General features: G+C 39.9%; 1 protein-coding gene across 1 annotated transcript in view; it reads left to right on the top strand.

The window, feature by feature from the left end:
* Nucleotides 1-16710, top strand: part of PHF11 (PHD finger protein 11) — a 196737-nt gene that overhangs the window by 30955 nt on the left and 149072 nt on the right. Inside the window, exon 3 of the mRNA XM_075851785.1 lies at nt 10120-10241. Within this exon, the coding sequence (XP_075707900.1) occupies nt 10120-10241 (122 nt within the window). The remainder of the gene's footprint in view (nt 1-10119; nt 10242-16710) is intronic.

Here is a 16710-nt window from a genome sequence, read left to right as displayed (position 1 = left end):
CAGGTGATAAATCTGAATGCTCCTGTTGTTGAGAAAGGTATTGGAGTCGCTGAAACCTGTGTTAAGGAAGCGATGTCATGTGATATTTCGCCATTAGGCTTCCATTTACAGACATCTGTAAAGGAGCGTATTTGGCGTAATGAGTTTATAGATTTACTGGCTTTGCTGCCATCAGCGAAAGAGCTTTTGGTAAAACACGATGGTAAACCAGAGAAAGAGGAAGATAAAAAGCGTACGCCACCTAAATCAATTTTTCATTGGCTGCAAGCTTTTTGCATATATGCTTCCGTTTTAGGTGAGAAATCTCATAATAATTGCAGTAATTTATTTCAACCTGTTGATATTACTCTTGAGGCCTACCGCCAGTTTGGCGGTATGGCGTGGTTTACATATGACGAAATATTTCGTCAGAAGTTAGCAGTCTACCCTTCTTTAAAATGGGGTACAAAAGATGTCGGTTTATGGTTGAGTTTAATGTTACCTCAGAAGTCAGTACCTAAACAGCAGGTTAGCTCTCTGCATAATTATAGGAAAGGTGTTTGCTTCGCTTATAATGAAGCGCAGTGTAAATGGCTGACTAATTGCCGCTACAAACATGAATGTTCCTTTTGTGGGTGTTTACACCCAATGTGCCGCTGTTTTAGAAGGGCAAATCAATCTCAAACTCCTAGCACTAAAGAGCAGTTGTCAAAAAGCATGGACGCCAGTGAATCTAACAAGAATGGCGCCGTGGCTCGAAATGTTCCCAAACAGGGAGAGAGCTGATCTGCTGTTTATGGGTTTTAAATTTGGTTTTGACATTCCTGTTTTTAAGGGTTCTGGTTGTTGCTGGGTGGAGAATTTAAAATCCATTCAGCAACATAAGGATATTGCTCGTGATAAAATATTTAAAGAGGCTCTGTCACCAGATTTTGCAACCCCTATCTCCTATTGCAGCAGATCGGCGCTGCAATGTAGATAACAGTAACGTTTGTTTTTTTTCAAAAACGAGCATTTTTGGCCAAGTTATGAGCATTTTTATATTTATGCAAATGAGCCTTTCTTAAGTACAACTGGGCGTGTTTAAAGTTATGTCCAAGTGGGCGTGTATTATGTGTGTACATCTGGGCGTTTTTACTTGTTTTACAAGCTGGGCGTTGTGAATAGAAGTGTATGATGCTTACGAATCACGCTGTGACGTCACTCACTTCCTCCCACAGGAACTTCATCGCGTCGGATGAGCGAGGACACGCTGTGTGTCTGTGCACTGCCAGAAGCTGGGTGGTAACGAAGAGAAGTGGATGATGCCGATTCGTCAGCATCATACACTTCTATTCACAACGCCCAGCTAGTAAAACAAGTAAAAACGCCCAGATGTAACGAACACAATACACGCCCAGTTGGACATAACTTTAAACACGCCCAGTTGTACTTAAGGCTCATTTGTATAAATATAAAAATGGTCATAACTTGGCCAAAAATGCTCGTTTTTGAAAAAAACAAAAAAACGTTACTGTAATCTACATTGCAGCGCCGATCTGCTGCAATAGGAGATAGGGGTTTGAAAATCTGGTGACAGAGCCTCTTTAAGGAGCTTGAAGCCGGCAGGATTGCAGGTCCTTTTATGCAACCTCCTTTTAATGATTTTAGACTTTCCCCTTTGGGTATTGTACCTAAGAAGGAGCCTAATACATTTAGACTTATACATCACCTTTCTTACCCAGAGAAATCTTCTCTGAATGATGAAGCTGATAAATCAAAGGCGGCTGTGCATTATTCTTCATTTGACCAGGCAGTCTCACGTTTGAGGCGTTTTGGTCAGAATGCCCTTTTAGCTAAGGCTGATATTAAGCCAGCCTTTCGTTTATTACCAGTTAATCCTGCAGATTTTAATTCCCTTGGTTTTCAGTTTGATGAGCAATTATTTTTATGATAAATGTATGCCGATGGGTTTTTCGTTATCTTGCTTTTATTTTGAGGCGTTCTCTTCTTTCTTACACTGGGTGGTGCAGCAGAAGGGGGCGTTCTGCACTACTTGGATGACTTTTTATTTATAGGTGAATCTAGTTCTGTCGTTTGTAGTTCTCTATTATCTAAGTTTTTTGAGTTTATGACGTTTTTTGGTGTTCCTCTTGCGGAAGAAAAGACAGTTCTACCTTGTACGTCTTTAGAGTTTTTAGGCATTAAAATTGATACCGTTAAAATGGAATTTAGTTTACCAGAGGTCAAATTGTTTAAATTAAAAGGTTGTTTAGTTAGTATGCTAGCAAAAAAGAAATGTACATTGCATGATATGCAGTCTTTATTAGGTTTATTGAATTTTGCTTCTAGAATTATTCCAATGGGGAGAGTTTTTTCAAAACATTTATACTTTGCTACTAGAGGCCTTAAGTCTCCTAGGGCCCACATTAGGTTAACCGTTCAGCTGAAAGAGGATTTAGCTTTGTGGTTGGATTTTGTAGGGAAATTTAATGATCATACTTGTTGGCAATCTGATTTTGTGGATTCTGATTCCATGTCTCTTTTTACGGATGCGGCAGGTAGCATGGGTTATGGCGCATTTTTTAATGGCCATTGGTCGGCTGATTCTTGGCCTGAAGCGTGGTTCGGCAATAAGGTCACCAAAAATATTGTTTTATTGGAGCTTTTTCCTGTTGTAGTAGCGATTGTAATATGGGGTCAGTATTTTAAGGATAGGAGAATTTTATTGTACACTGATAACAAGGGTGTGGTGTTTGCCATTAACACTTTATCTTCTAAATGTGATTTGGTTGTGAAATTATTAAGATAGAAGGTAAACGTAACGATATAGCTGATTCTTTATCTCGTTGTCAGTGGCAGAGATTCAGGAAGCTGGCGCCGGAAGCAGACCTATGCGGAGTTCCTTGCCCTCCTCATTTATGGAATCTAATTTGGGATTAATCTCTGCTAATATTCAGAGTTCTTTAGCTTCAAGGACCTGGTCTGATTATTCCACAGCTTGGAAGGAATTGATTTATTTTTGTGATTTTATAGGCTGTAGTTATTTTCACAATGAGGTAGGTGTAGTATTACAATTTGTATGTCATCTGATCCAGAGGAAGCTTTCATTTGCTTCTATTTCAAAGATCCTGGCTGGTATCTCTTTTTTCTTGAAATTTAAATGGTGGTCAAGCTATTTCTTCTCTCTTCCCGGTTAAGCAAATGTTAAAAGGTTATCATAAATCGTCGCCGATTCTTGATAAAAGACGGCCTATCTCTTTGGATTTGTTGTTAAGTTTATATGATGTTTTGTAGTCGGTTTGTGTTAATGAGTTTGAGGTTTGTTTGTTTAGGACGGCGTTTGTATTATTGTTTTTTGCCGCGTTGCGTATTAGTGAATTAGTTGCTGACAATAGGTTTTCTGGTTTGTTGTTTCAGGATGTTATCTGTAATAAAGATCATGTGTTGATCTTTTTGAAGAAGTCAAAGACTGATCATTTAGGAAAAGGTTGTGTTAGAATCAACAGTTTTCCTGGTTCTGTTTTATGTCCAGTGTCAAATGTTACACAGTGGTTAGTGTACAGACCTAAGTCCGGTGTTTCTTTTCTAGTTCACCAGAATGGTTCTAATTTGTCTAAGTTTCAGTTTAATTCTGTTTTAAAAAAATGTGTGAAGTGTTTAAAATTGGATCATTTAAAGATCTCTTCCCACTCATTCCGTATTGTCGCCGCTACGGAAGCTGCCCGGCTGGGTATTGATGACGTAATTATAAAGAAAATTGGTAGATGGGAATCTAACAGATTTAAACTGTACATCAGACCTGATTTAGTAGTTTAACTTATATATTTTTCAGGTAAAACCTTTGGTTATTTGGATCCTTGGCCACTCTCTTATATATTTTAGGCGCAGAACAGAGCTGCCAGAAGGTCTTACTCTGAGAATTTGTCTTTGGATCCTTTAAGCTTCTCTATTTTTTGGCATGGGGTAAGGGGTTTACAATGGAAGAATGTTCTTTCACTGATAAAAACTCTTCGCTCTGTTTGGCCGGATCCTAACTTGATCATTATACATGCTGGAGGAAATTATTTAGGAAAGAATAATACCTTAGATCTGCTCTGGAGTATGAGAAGAGATCTGGCTTTGATCAAATGTTTATTTCCTGATGTTACTATTTCCTTTTCAGAAATTGTTGCGAGGTTATTGTGGTCCTCAAGTAAATACAAGTTTTTGAATAAAATCCGTAAAAGCATTAATAGAGCTATTCAGAAATATATTCCGGTTCTTGGTGGTTTGTCGTATAGACACTGTGACCTGGAAGACTTTTCTGAAGGTCTGTACAGACAGGATTTGGTACATCTTTCTGATCTAGGTATAGACATTTTTAATTTGGGTTTGCAAAATTTGATTGAGGAATGGCTACGGTGTTTTGGGGGGGCCATGTCATTGTAATGTCATGGCTGGTGGATTTTGTCACCCAGCTAATGCTGGGCAGACTTGGTATTTTATTATAAAAGCTGGATTTTTTATTGGTTTATTGATTTCAATTTATGGTTATTTATATATTTTAAAGGAATAGTGTCACAAATTATTTTTTTTTAACATCAGTTTGATTTTAGTCTTTTATTAAAAACTTTTATATTTATTTGTGTGTTTGTGTTTTGCTTTTTTTTATTTTTTCACTTTTTCTTCCCTATGGGGGCTGCCATTTTTTTTTCCCATTTCTGTATGTGTCGATTAACGACACATACAGACATGGAATACGGCAGCTCCAGTCCCATAGTGAATGCGAACGGGGCCCGTTCCATCCACTATGGTGTACGCCGTCTGTGTGGGAACGGCGCATGCGCCGCTCCCACACAGTCAAAGTTGAACTGTGCGCCGTCCGGCGCCATTTTCCTGTGGACCGGAAGTCGCAGCCGGACAGTAAGATTACAACTTCCGGTCGCGGCTTCCGGACTTGTGCACTTGGAGCAGCGGCAGCAGACGGAGCGGACGGTCCGGAGGGAGCGGCGGCGACTGGAGCAGGTAAGTGATTTCTATGTATGTTCGTGTTTCAGTGTGTGTTTACTACTGTATGTAAACCTGCTACACTGTGTGTTAGCTCAAAAAATGGCGACACACAGTGTAGGAGGTTTGACCGTTCAATCCCCTCGTTTCTCCCGGCACTAGCCAGGATAAAGGAGGGGGGATTCTGAGAGCTCACTAGAGCGAGGGATTTTTTCCCAATTTTGCAGCATAAAGCAATGTGGTTGCTTTACCACATGCAATGCTGCAATTTTGGGAATTGCTCCATCTAGTGACCAGCACTGGGAAATATTATAAATTAGAATCTAATTTATAATATTTCCTGACTCGTGAAAAAAATAAAAAAAATTAGAACAATGTTTAATCACCTACACACTAATTGTTTAACTAAAAAAAATAAATACATTTTTTGCTAGCAACACATTCCCTTTAAGTATTATGGATTTTATGTTACCCTTAATAAACATTGTGGCCTTTATTATCCAATGATTCTATTGTCTGTGTTTTCTTTTGATGTGATTTATTTTGTGGGTTCTGTGCTACCATGACAAGGGCCCCTCCGAGCCATTGGCTTGAGGGACACATGGTCGCACGAGCCCAATAAATATGTTTTTATTGTATTTAAGTCTGTTATGTAGTATGGTTTTGTGGATGTATTTTCTCCCCCCCCCCCCCCTTCCCCTCTTTCCAGATGTAGTGAAATGGTACTTACCTTATGGGACGTTCCCTATGTAAGTTGTACAAGTTGGTACGAGCAGGTTCCAGTTGTTTCTATCTCCAGGCAGATGTTTCCTGGTGAACAGCTGATTGGACGAGGTCAGCTGTGCTGTTGTCATGAGCAGGTTCCAGAATATTCTATCTCCTGGCAGTTTTCTCCTAGGTACAGCTGATTGGATATTGTAATTTCAAAACGGCAGGAATCTTTACTATAAAGGAGTGAGTTTCTTCGTGGTCAAGCAGTCATCTGGAGCCATTTGGACCGTCGCCCACACACCCTCCCTTATTTCCGAATTTCCCTTCCGTCACGATGTTTGTTAGAGGGATTTTGTCACCCAGCTAATGCTGGGCGGACTTGGTATTTTAGTATAAAAGCTGGATTTTTTTTATTGATTTCAATTTCTGGTTATTTATATATTTTAAGTATTATGGATTTTATGTTACCCTTAATAAACATTGTGGCCTTTATTATCCAATGATTCTATTGTCTGTTTTCTTTTGATGTGGTTTATTTTGTGGGTTCTGTGCTACCATGTTCGCGTTGTACACAGGATCATGTACACCACATCGAAGATGTACAGAATTTGATTATCTTATTTCCAGCACCAAAATTCACGATTCATTCACCCTATTTCACATGCATAAACACTAGGACCAATTTCATAATAGGACAATTATCCTATAGGTTTGTTTTTGTAAAGTGACTGGAAACCATGGTAACCAAAAGAAACCCACACGATCACGTGGAGAAAATGTCCCTGTTTAGATTCCAGGACCCCAACAATGCGGACCACTGAATCACCATGGTGACATGTGCGCACCTGAGCATTGAATAACATACTATAGTGATAAGGGTATCTTTGGGGAAAAAAACTAGAGCAGACCTATATATAATGTGAGATATTATTATTATTATTATGATTTATTTTTTTTAAGCAGCATTCCCGATTTGTCTGTTTTTATCATGGCTATTCCCTATTGACTTCATTTGACAGAACAAGTGGCTATCCCATAGTTTGGGGACACTTATTCTGGGATGTGGGTGGAGAAATCCCTGAAGTGTATCCCATAACTCCACATTGTGTATGCACAAGCCAGACAAACTGTACAGTAATATTTGGCATTGTTTGTCTTCGAGACCTCCATGGCTTCTACAGGCATACACAGATGGTTCTTCAGCTTGACAGGATGATATTGCAGGTGCCAGGCTGTTAATGTAGAGGTTAAGAGCATGCCCACTTGAAATCTTGATGCACCATCTGGCAGTATGCTTCTGCCATGTCAGCTCTGCTCCTTATATCTCATAGCTTCCCTCTTTGCTGCATATATAGAGCATACTTGCAGTATGACATCCTGAAAAGTAATGCAACCTATGTGCAAATGAAATTTAGTGCAGTAAAGTTTTTTTATAAAGTTTTTTTTTTTTTTTTTTGTGGACACCCCTCATAATTATTGAGTTCAGGTGTTTTAGCCAAACCGATTTGCAAACATGTGCATAAAGTCAACCACACAGCCATGCAATATCCGTAGACCAGCATTGGTCACAGTATGGGTCGTAATGAAGAGCTCCGTGACTTTAAACATGGCACTGTCATAGGATGCCACCTTTGCCACAAGTTACTTTGTGAAATTTCTGATCTACTAGATATTCCTCTGTCAATTGTAAGTTCTGTAATTGTAAAGTGGAAGCATCTAGGAACGACAACAGCACATCCATGAAGTGGCAGACCATGCAAACACACAGAGCAAGGCCGCCGAGTGCTAAAGTGCGTGCCTTGTAAAAAAACGCCTATTCCCTGTTGCATCATCACTACATCGTTCCAAAATGCCTCTTCAAGTGACATCCGCACAAGAACTGTGTGTCCCGAGATTTAAGAAGTGCGTTTCCATGGTCGGGAAGCTGCACTCAAGCCTAAGATCACCATGCAAAATGCAGCGCACTGGCTGGAGTGGGGTAAAACACACCACCACTGGATATTAAAGCCGTAAAAACGTGTTTTCTGGAGTGTACAATTTGTTTGAGGAGGGATAATGGTCTGGGGCTGTTCTTCAGGGTATTAGCTAGGCCCCTTATTTCTAGTAAAGGGTAATGTTCATGCTTCAGCATAAAAAGACATTTTAAACAATTCTATCCTTCCATCCTTGTGGCAACAGTTTAGGTAAGGTTCTTACCTGTTCCAGCATGACTGTGCCCCGGTGCATAAATCAAGGTTTATAAAGACATGGTTTGATAAGTTTGGCGTGGAGGAACTTGAGTGGCCTGAAAAGAGTTCTGACCTTAAAGAAGCACAAGACGTTTTGTTTTTCTATTTCCCCCTCCATTTGTACATTGGTGTTTCAGTGGGGAGCTGTGTGCAGAAGTACTTTCCGATCCGTGCATCACGTAGTTTTTGGGTCCAGCTCCGCCCACGTGATCTGATCTGTATTCTGACCTGGTCTGGAATCACTCTGCTTTTGAGAAAACCGGAACTAAGGTTCTCAATGCATTCCTATAGAGCCTTGTTCTGGCTCCCATAGGAATGCATTGAGAGCCTGAGTTACGGTTTTCTCAAAAGCAGTGATTCTAGACCAGGTCAGAATACAGATGACTTGGGTGGCGCAGGACCCGAAAACTACGTGCTGCACGGATCGGTAAGTATTTCTCCACACAGCACCCCACTGAAATGCCAATGTACAAATGGAGGGGAAAAAAAATAAAAAAATCCAAGGATAACCTTTTTGAGATCTATTTAAAATGTTAATTTGCGAGCTAGACTTTCTTGTCCATTGTCAGTGCCTGACCTCACAAATGTTTTTTTGGGCTGAATGGGCAGAAATTTTTGTAAACTCCAAAAGTTTGTGGATAACCTTTCCAGTGGAGGCTGTTAGACCCACAAAAGGCAGCCCAACTACATATTAACATCCATGGTTTTGGAATGGGATGTCCAACAAGCTCATATAGGTATGATTTTCAGGTGTCGAGATACATTATCTGGCCAAAAGTATGTGCTGAAAAGTCTGTAAGATTGAATTTTGTAGGCTATCGCTACAAAATTACAGTATTTATATGCCATTCTCAGGCCAAGCGCTTGTTATTCATTTGCTTGCACATGGTTTTTACTTATTTTTTTTAGATGAGATAATTGTCAGAAAAGGTGAAAAATGTTTGACCTCATTGAGGGAAGGCTTATAAATGGCTGCTGCTAAGGATTGCAATTGTACAGAAATTCAGAACCTCTGTAAAAGTAGAAGACTTTATTTTCCGGTATGCATAAAAAGATTGATTCGTCTGTGATTTGTTTTTGGAGCTGGAGGAGCTTGTGCAGATTAGTGTAATTTTTTAACACCTTAAAGTCCAAGCCATTTTTTTCATTTTAGTATTTCACTCCCCGCCTTCTATGAGCCATAACTTTTTTTATTTTTCCATCAATGGAGTGTTGTGAATGTTTTTGTTTTTTTCTGCGGGAGGAGTTGTAGTTTCTATTGGCACCATTTAAAGTACCATATAATGTACTGGGAAACCGTTGTTTTTTTTTTGTTTTTTTTTTTACGTGGGGTGGAATTGTACGATTCCTCCATTTTCTTTTGGGTTTTGCTTTTATGTCTTTCATTGTGTGGTAAAAACAACAAATTAACTTTATTCTGCTGGTCCATACGATTACGGCGATACCAAATTTATAGAGGTCTTTTAATGTTTTACTCCTTTTACAAAGAAAAAAATATTTGTAAGGCTCCTTTCACACTACAGTTTAGCTCTCTTCCGTCAATGGATATGATAAACGAGAGTGCAAACGGAAAGCATTGCTTCCGTTAGAATTACCATTTATTTCAATGATAATTCTTCTGTTTCAGATGCATTCCGTTTGCCTCAGTTCGCTAGGTTTCCGTTTTTTTGATGGAAGCACAAGTGCAGTCTGCAGCACACTTGCTTTTGTGAAAAAAAACGGCCGGACTTAACAGAGGCAGAGGGAAGGCAGACCTGGTGGCCTCCATTAGGCCCGTGGGCTGCCATGACTGTAGCATTTGAGGGGTTAAACGGGCAGGAACAGTGCGATCGCTGTTCCTGGCCGTTACTCCCGGGTGTCCGCTGTAAAACACAGCTGACACCCGCAGCGTATGGAGCAGGCTCAGCTCGTGAGCCCGCTCCATACTTCTACCCCTGCACCATGAAGTCCACTTACGTCATGGTGCGTTAAGGGGTTTATCCTTTTTCAATTCATAAATGCTGCTAATGTGTTCATATTCTCCACTGTAGACATGTATTACGTTTATTCATTTTGGTTTCCCAATTTGTCCATATAAAATTTCGACTGTCCATGAAAATAAGTTGTCCAAAAAACAACAAAATTAGGTTGGATACTGTTTTTACTGACGAGCAAATTAATAGTGTCAAACTTCTTGTGTTTAATGCATAATTTGTTTACTTCTGTAATATATTACAATTATTTTTATTTACAGAATTGTAGTTTTTGTGGAAAAAAAGGAGCAACTGTTGGCTGTGACATCAAATCCTGCAGGAAAAATTATCACTTTCCATGTTTAGAAGAAGCTGGGGCTTCTCCCAGTCCTGGAACATATGTGTAAGTTACGTGTTTTTTTTAAAACTATATTTACAGGTACATTGTAGCAGGATAAATCAAATTTAGAAAAACGATATAATCGTTCTTATATTTACTAGAAGTACACTTTAAAGTTCCCACAAATATATACGCTGTGGAATCAGCCTGATAATTCTGACCAAAATCCTTGATCAGGGCCGATTTCTAGATTTTTTTTGCTGCCCGAGGCGAAAAATAGAAATCCCCTCCCCCCCCCCCCCAGGCTGTTCTACATCACTAGCAGCCCTATGAAATAAAAATATAAATCATACCACCCATCATCTCGCTGCAGATTATACTGTCACTACATTACTGATTAGAGGCAGAATAAACATTTACATTAAGTGACTCACTATCCGGTCCAGATCTCTGTGATGACTTCTCCTGGTCATGGACTATTTCAGCAGTTTTCCGCTCAGATGTCTTCAGCTTTTCACTTTTCAAACATTTCTGCACCTATAAACGAAGATCCAATTCTAATGGTGCCGCACACTTCATCCCCAAATATAATATCACCATACAATGCACCTCTAATTAAAATAAGTGTCCCTGATTATAATAGCAGTGCTCCCTGTAGACCGTGCCACCTGTAGACAGTGCCCCAAATAGAGCCCCCTGTAGATACTGCCCCCCATAGAGCCACTGTAGATAGCCCCATGTAGATAGTGCTCCGCATATAGCCCCCACCCCTTGTAGATAGTGCTCCGCATATAGCCCCCACCCCTTGTAGATAGTGCTCCGCATACAGCCCCCACCCCCTGTAGATAGTGCTCCGCATACAGCCCCCATCCCCTGTAGATAGTGCTCCACATATAGCCCCCGTTGTAGATAGTCCTCCTCATATAGCCCCCACATACAGTCCTACCTCCCTTTAAATAGTGCTGCACATATAGCCCCCTTTAGATAGTGCTGCACATATAGCCCCCCACATTTAGCCCTAACCCCCTGTAGATAGTACTACAGCTATAGCCCCCCTGTAGATAGTGCTGCATGTATAGCCCCCCACATACAGCCCTGCTCCCCTGTAGATAGTGGTGCACATATAGCCCCTCACACTTTTAGCAAAAAAAAACAATTTTATATACTTACCTAAACCCGTTCCCATGCCGTCTTCTTGCAATGCAGGTCTGCTGGGGCTGAACGACGTGGCACTGAGTGGCAGGGCAAGTCATTCTGCCCTACCAAACAGCGCCTTTCAACGTTGCGTCGTTGAAAGGCGCTGATTGGCAGGCTGCCTTGCTCTGTCATTTCATGACATCGCCCCACTTACGGCAGTGAAAGGCGCTAAATAGCGGGGCACGGAACGTGTCCCGCCGTTCAGCGCTTAATCATGTAATTGTATTTGTGTCCTATAGAAGCAGGTACACTTATAGTGCCGGAGGGGGTTGTTTTCAGTGGCGCCACCGCCCCCTTAGAGAGGCAGCAGGGCGCCGCCTGAGGCGAGATGCTCATCTCGCCTTATGGACGGTGCGGCCCTGCCCGTGATGAAATCCATATGTGTCACATGCTAATTTTGCTGTGCATTTAGATGGGGATCTTGCTCCAGATTTCACCCATTGCATTACAATGGGTGAAATACGCAGCAAAAGTTTGCACCAGATATTTGAGAATTTTCTGCAGAATTTTTACACTATTTGTGTATGGTGTTTGTTAAAACGAATATGTGATGTGTCAAACTAGGGTAAAAAGTCTGTCTGTGGTAAACAATGCATGGACCTACACTGGCTTTCCTTAACTATTTTGTTATTGCTTAGGCTGGGTTCACACACCCTATTTACGGACGTAATTCGGGCGTTTTAGCCCCGAATTACGTACGAAAATACGGCTCCAAAGCGTTGGCAAACATCTGCCCATTCATTTGAATGGTTTTTACGATGTTCTGTGCCGACGGTCATTTTTTTTACGTGCCGCTGTCAAAAGACGGCGCGTAAAAAAGACGCCCGCGTCAAAGAAGTACCTGTCACTTCTTGAGACGTAATTGGAGCCATTTTCCCTTGACTCCATGGAAAAACAGCTCCAATTACGTCCGTAATGGACGCAGCGAAAAGCGCCTGCACACGCCATTACGTCTGAAATTACGGAGCTGTTTTCTCCTGAAAACAGCTCCGTAATTTCAGCCGTAACGGAGGCTGCCGTGTGAACATACCCTTATAGTTCTGCTTGGGTAATGGGATAGTTTGTAATTAACATGCATTTAGGAATGTCTGGAAAAATTGCAATATGTTTTTTAAACTATTGTATATAGTAATATAAGCCACAATGTAATTTGAGGAGGTTGCACAAATGCTGATGAACACCTACAATTCATGAGGGGCTGGCTGCTTACTATTCTAATTGCACACAGATAAGGCTTCTTCTATAAGGTGCCAGTTACACGGTTACATGTAGTGCACCATGCTGGCTAGCATGCGATTCGTCACGCCCATACTATTAGATCAGGCGGGCTGCCCAGCACCTTCTAAGAGTTTAGTTCAAAGTCCTGATGCCCCATTCTCCTCCAACATCACAAGGCCAGACTGCATACTCCAAAAATAATAAGGGTATGTTCACACGCAAACTCAAAAACGTCTGAAAATACAGAGCTGTTTTCAAGGGAAAACCGCTCCTGATTTTCAGAAGTTTTTTTAAGCCGCAGCGTTTTTCAGTGTTTTTTTACGGAAGTTTTTGCATCTGCTTTCTATAGAGTCTATGAAAAACGGCTGAAGAAGTGACATGCACTTATTTTATGCGGCCGTTTTTCAAAATGGCCACGTAAAAATACGGCCCGTCGGAACAGAATGCCGTTTTTCCCATTGAAATCAATGGGCAGATGTTTGAAGGCGTTCTAATTCCGATTTTCTGCCATTTTTTCTGGCGTTTACGGCCGTGTGAACATACCCTCAGCATGAGGTATTTGTTGAGGGTGCTACGCAATCTTAGAGGGTTCTGGTCTAATATTTTGGGGGTATGACTAGGGTTGTCATGATACCAGAATTTGAACTTCGATACCGATACTTTGTGTAGTATTGCGATGCTCGATAACAAAACGATACTTTGCCAACTATAGTAATAAAAAAAAGTTCTTCCATTTTCTGATGTGACGCATGTGGTGGATGAATTTTGAACCTTCATATGCCTCACATTAATAGTAATTAACCCCATCATGTTCCTCAGTCATAATGGACAACATTGGGTTAATGTGTGAGGTAAATGATTTGGTTAATTACCATTAGTGTGAGGCACATGGAGGTTCAGAATTCATAATACCTCGTGCCTCACATTAAGTGAAAGAAAGCAGTTTTTATTTTATAACCGTGTAAACATTATAAATTACGCTATAAATTTGTTATTACGGTCGTGACGATCCTGAATATGTGTATATTTTATGTATTGAGACTTATTTTAACCCCTTTAGGACACAGCCTGTATTGGCCTTGTGGACACAGACCATTTTTTCAAATCTGACGTGTCACTTTATGTGGTAATAACTCCGGAATGCTTTTGCCTATCCAAGCGATTCTGAGATTGTTTTCTTGTGACATATTGTACTTTATGTTAGTGAAAAAATTTGGTCAATAAATTCAATATTTATTTGTGAAAAACATCACATTTTAGCAAAAATTTGCAAAAATTTGCATTTTTCTCAATTTAAATCTATTTGCTTGTAAAACAGATAGTAATACCACACAAAATAGTTACTAGTTAACATCCCCCATATGTCTACTTTATGTTTGCATCGTTTTTTTCACATCCTTTTATTTTTCTAAGACGTTACAAGGCTTAGAACTTTAGCAGCAATTTCTCATATTTTCAAGAAAATTTCAAAAGGCCATTTTTTCAGGGACCAGTTCAGTTCTGAAGTGGCTTTGAGGGCCTTATATATTAGAAAGTCCCCATAAATTACCCCATTTTGAAAACTGCACCCCTCAACGTATTCAAAACCACATTCAGAAAGTATTTTAACCCTTTAGGCGTTTCACAGGAATTAAGGCAAAGTAGAGGTGAAATTTACAAATTTCATTTTTTTTGCCGAAATTCATTTGTAATAAAAAAAAAAATATCTGTAACACAGAAGATTGTACCAGAGAAATGCAACTCAATATTTATTGCCCAGATTCTGCATTTTTTCGAAATGTCCAACATTTGGCCCTAGTGTACTAATGGACTGAAACACCGGTCTCAGAAGCAAAGGAGCACCTAGTGGATTTTGGAGCCTCCTTTTTTTAGGAATATACTTTAGGCACCATGTCAGGTTTGAAGAGGTCTTGTGGTACCTGAACAGTCGAAACCCCCCAAAAGTGACCCCATCTTGGAGACTACACCCCTCAAGGCATTTTTCTAGGGGTATAGTTAGCATTTTGACCCCACAGTTTTTTTTGCAGAATTTAGTGGAATTCGTCTGTGAAGATGAAAAACAAATTATTTTTCTGTTGAAACATAGAATTTTGTAAATTTTACAAGGAATAAAGGAGAAAAAGCATGCCAACATTTGTAAAGCATTTTCTCCTGATTACGGCAATACCCCATATGTGGTCAGAAACTGATGTTTGGACCCACGGCAGGGCTCAGGAGGGAAGGAGCGCCTTTTGGAGCGCAGATTTTGCTGGATTGGTTTTCAGTGCCATGTCGGGTTTGCAACGCCCCGGAGGGACCAAAACAGTGGAAACCCCCCAAAAGTGACCATATTTTGAAAACTACACCCCTCAAAGAATTTTTCTATAGGTATAGTGAGCATTTTGACCCCACAGGATATTTTTTAGAGTGAAGGTGACCAAAAAACAGCGATTTTGGCGCTTTTAATTCTTTATTTCTTAGTGTTCACTGTGCGCAATAAATTACATTTTACTTTATTCTGCCGGTCGGTACGATTACAGCGATACCAAATGTGTATAGTTTTTTTAAAAATTTTGCAGCGTTTGCACAATAAAATTAAGTTTCTATAAAATAATCTATTTTTTGAGACACCCTATTCTTAGCCGTGACTTTTTTATTTTTTCGGCAAAAAAACTGTGGGTGATCTTGTTTTTTGCGGGACGGGTTGTAGTTTTTATTAGTACTATTTTGGGGTAAATGCGACTTTTTGATCACTTTTTATTCTATAACTTGGGAGGGGTGGTGACCAAAAAATAGCGATGCTGACATAGTTTTCCGTTTATTTTGTTTGCGGCGTTCACCGTGCGGAAAAAAGAACATTATAATTTCATAGTTTGAGTCGTTACAAACACGGTGATACCAAATATGTGTACTTTTTTTAACGTTTTCATTTTTTTCCCCATAATAAATGACTTCTAGGAAAACCAAAACTTGTATTTTTACACTTTTATAAAACTTTTTTTTTTTTTTACTTTTTACACTTTTTTTTTTTTTACCTGCAGCTCTGATCGCTGCTAGAATACATTACACTACCTAGGTAGTGTAATGTATTCCAACTGTCAGAGTGACGTCACTCTGAGGGCTTGTTTACACGACAGTGTGCACCAGAAAAAACTCAGTAACTGTACGTCCTCTTTCGGGAAGTAACCTCCCGCGACGACGTACAGTTACTTACTCGTGCTTGTAGGGGTTAATTGTAAAATATCGGTGTATTTTTTTTATTTAACGTTACTTTATTTATTTTTTAACCCCTTCCCGACATTTGTCGTATGGATACATCATGGAAAGCTAGTGCTTCCCGCGTTTTACCGTATCCATACGACAAACAGTGGACAGCGGCTCAGAAGCTGAGTTGGTGCCACCATACCCAGGTGTCGGCTGCATGTTATAGCTGACACCCTGGGGTAAGGGTGAAGTTTGCTCCGAACCCCGCCATTAACCCTTTAAATGCAGCGGTCAAAAGCGATCGCTGCATTTAAGGTGTTTGCAGCGATCGCTGCATTTAAGGCTGCAAACCGGAGGCATAACCCAATCGCCCTTTTTCCCTTATCCGGTCCTTTATTATTGAAAATAAATAAATAAACCATACATATTTGGTATCGCCGCGTCTGTAACGGCCTGAAGTATAAAAATATTATGTTGTTTATTCTACGCTGTGAACGGCGTAAAAAACCCTGCTAGAATTTCATTTTTTTGGTCACTTTGCCCTACAAAAATTGGAATAAAAAGTGATCAAAAAGTCGCATGTATTCAAAAATGGTACCTATAAAAACTATAGCCCTCCTATAGCTCCGTTGACAAAATTTTTTAAAAGTTATGGTTTTCACAACATGGTGACAGAAAAAGCACATTATTTTTACAAAAGTAATTTTATTGTGCAAAAAGTTGTAAAACATAAAAAAGTGCTATAAATTTGGTATCGCCGGAATCGTACTGACCCATAGAATAAAGTTAACATGTAATTTATAATGCATAGCGTAAAAAAAAAACGTAAAAAAATTGTGGCAGAATTGCTGGTTTTTGGTCACCTTTTCTCCCAAAAAATAGGATAAAAAGTGATCAAAAAGTCCCATGTACCCCAAAATGGTACCAATAATAA

The sequence above is a fragment of the Rhinoderma darwinii genome, chromosome 2 (genome assembly GCF_050947455.1).
Source record: "Rhinoderma darwinii isolate aRhiDar2 chromosome 2, aRhiDar2.hap1, whole genome shotgun sequence".
Taxonomy (NCBI): domain Eukaryota; kingdom Metazoa; phylum Chordata; class Amphibia; order Anura; family Rhinodermatidae; genus Rhinoderma; species Rhinoderma darwinii.
Note: the sequence above shows the minus strand (reverse complement) of the source record. Positions and strands in the feature narration are given on the sequence as shown.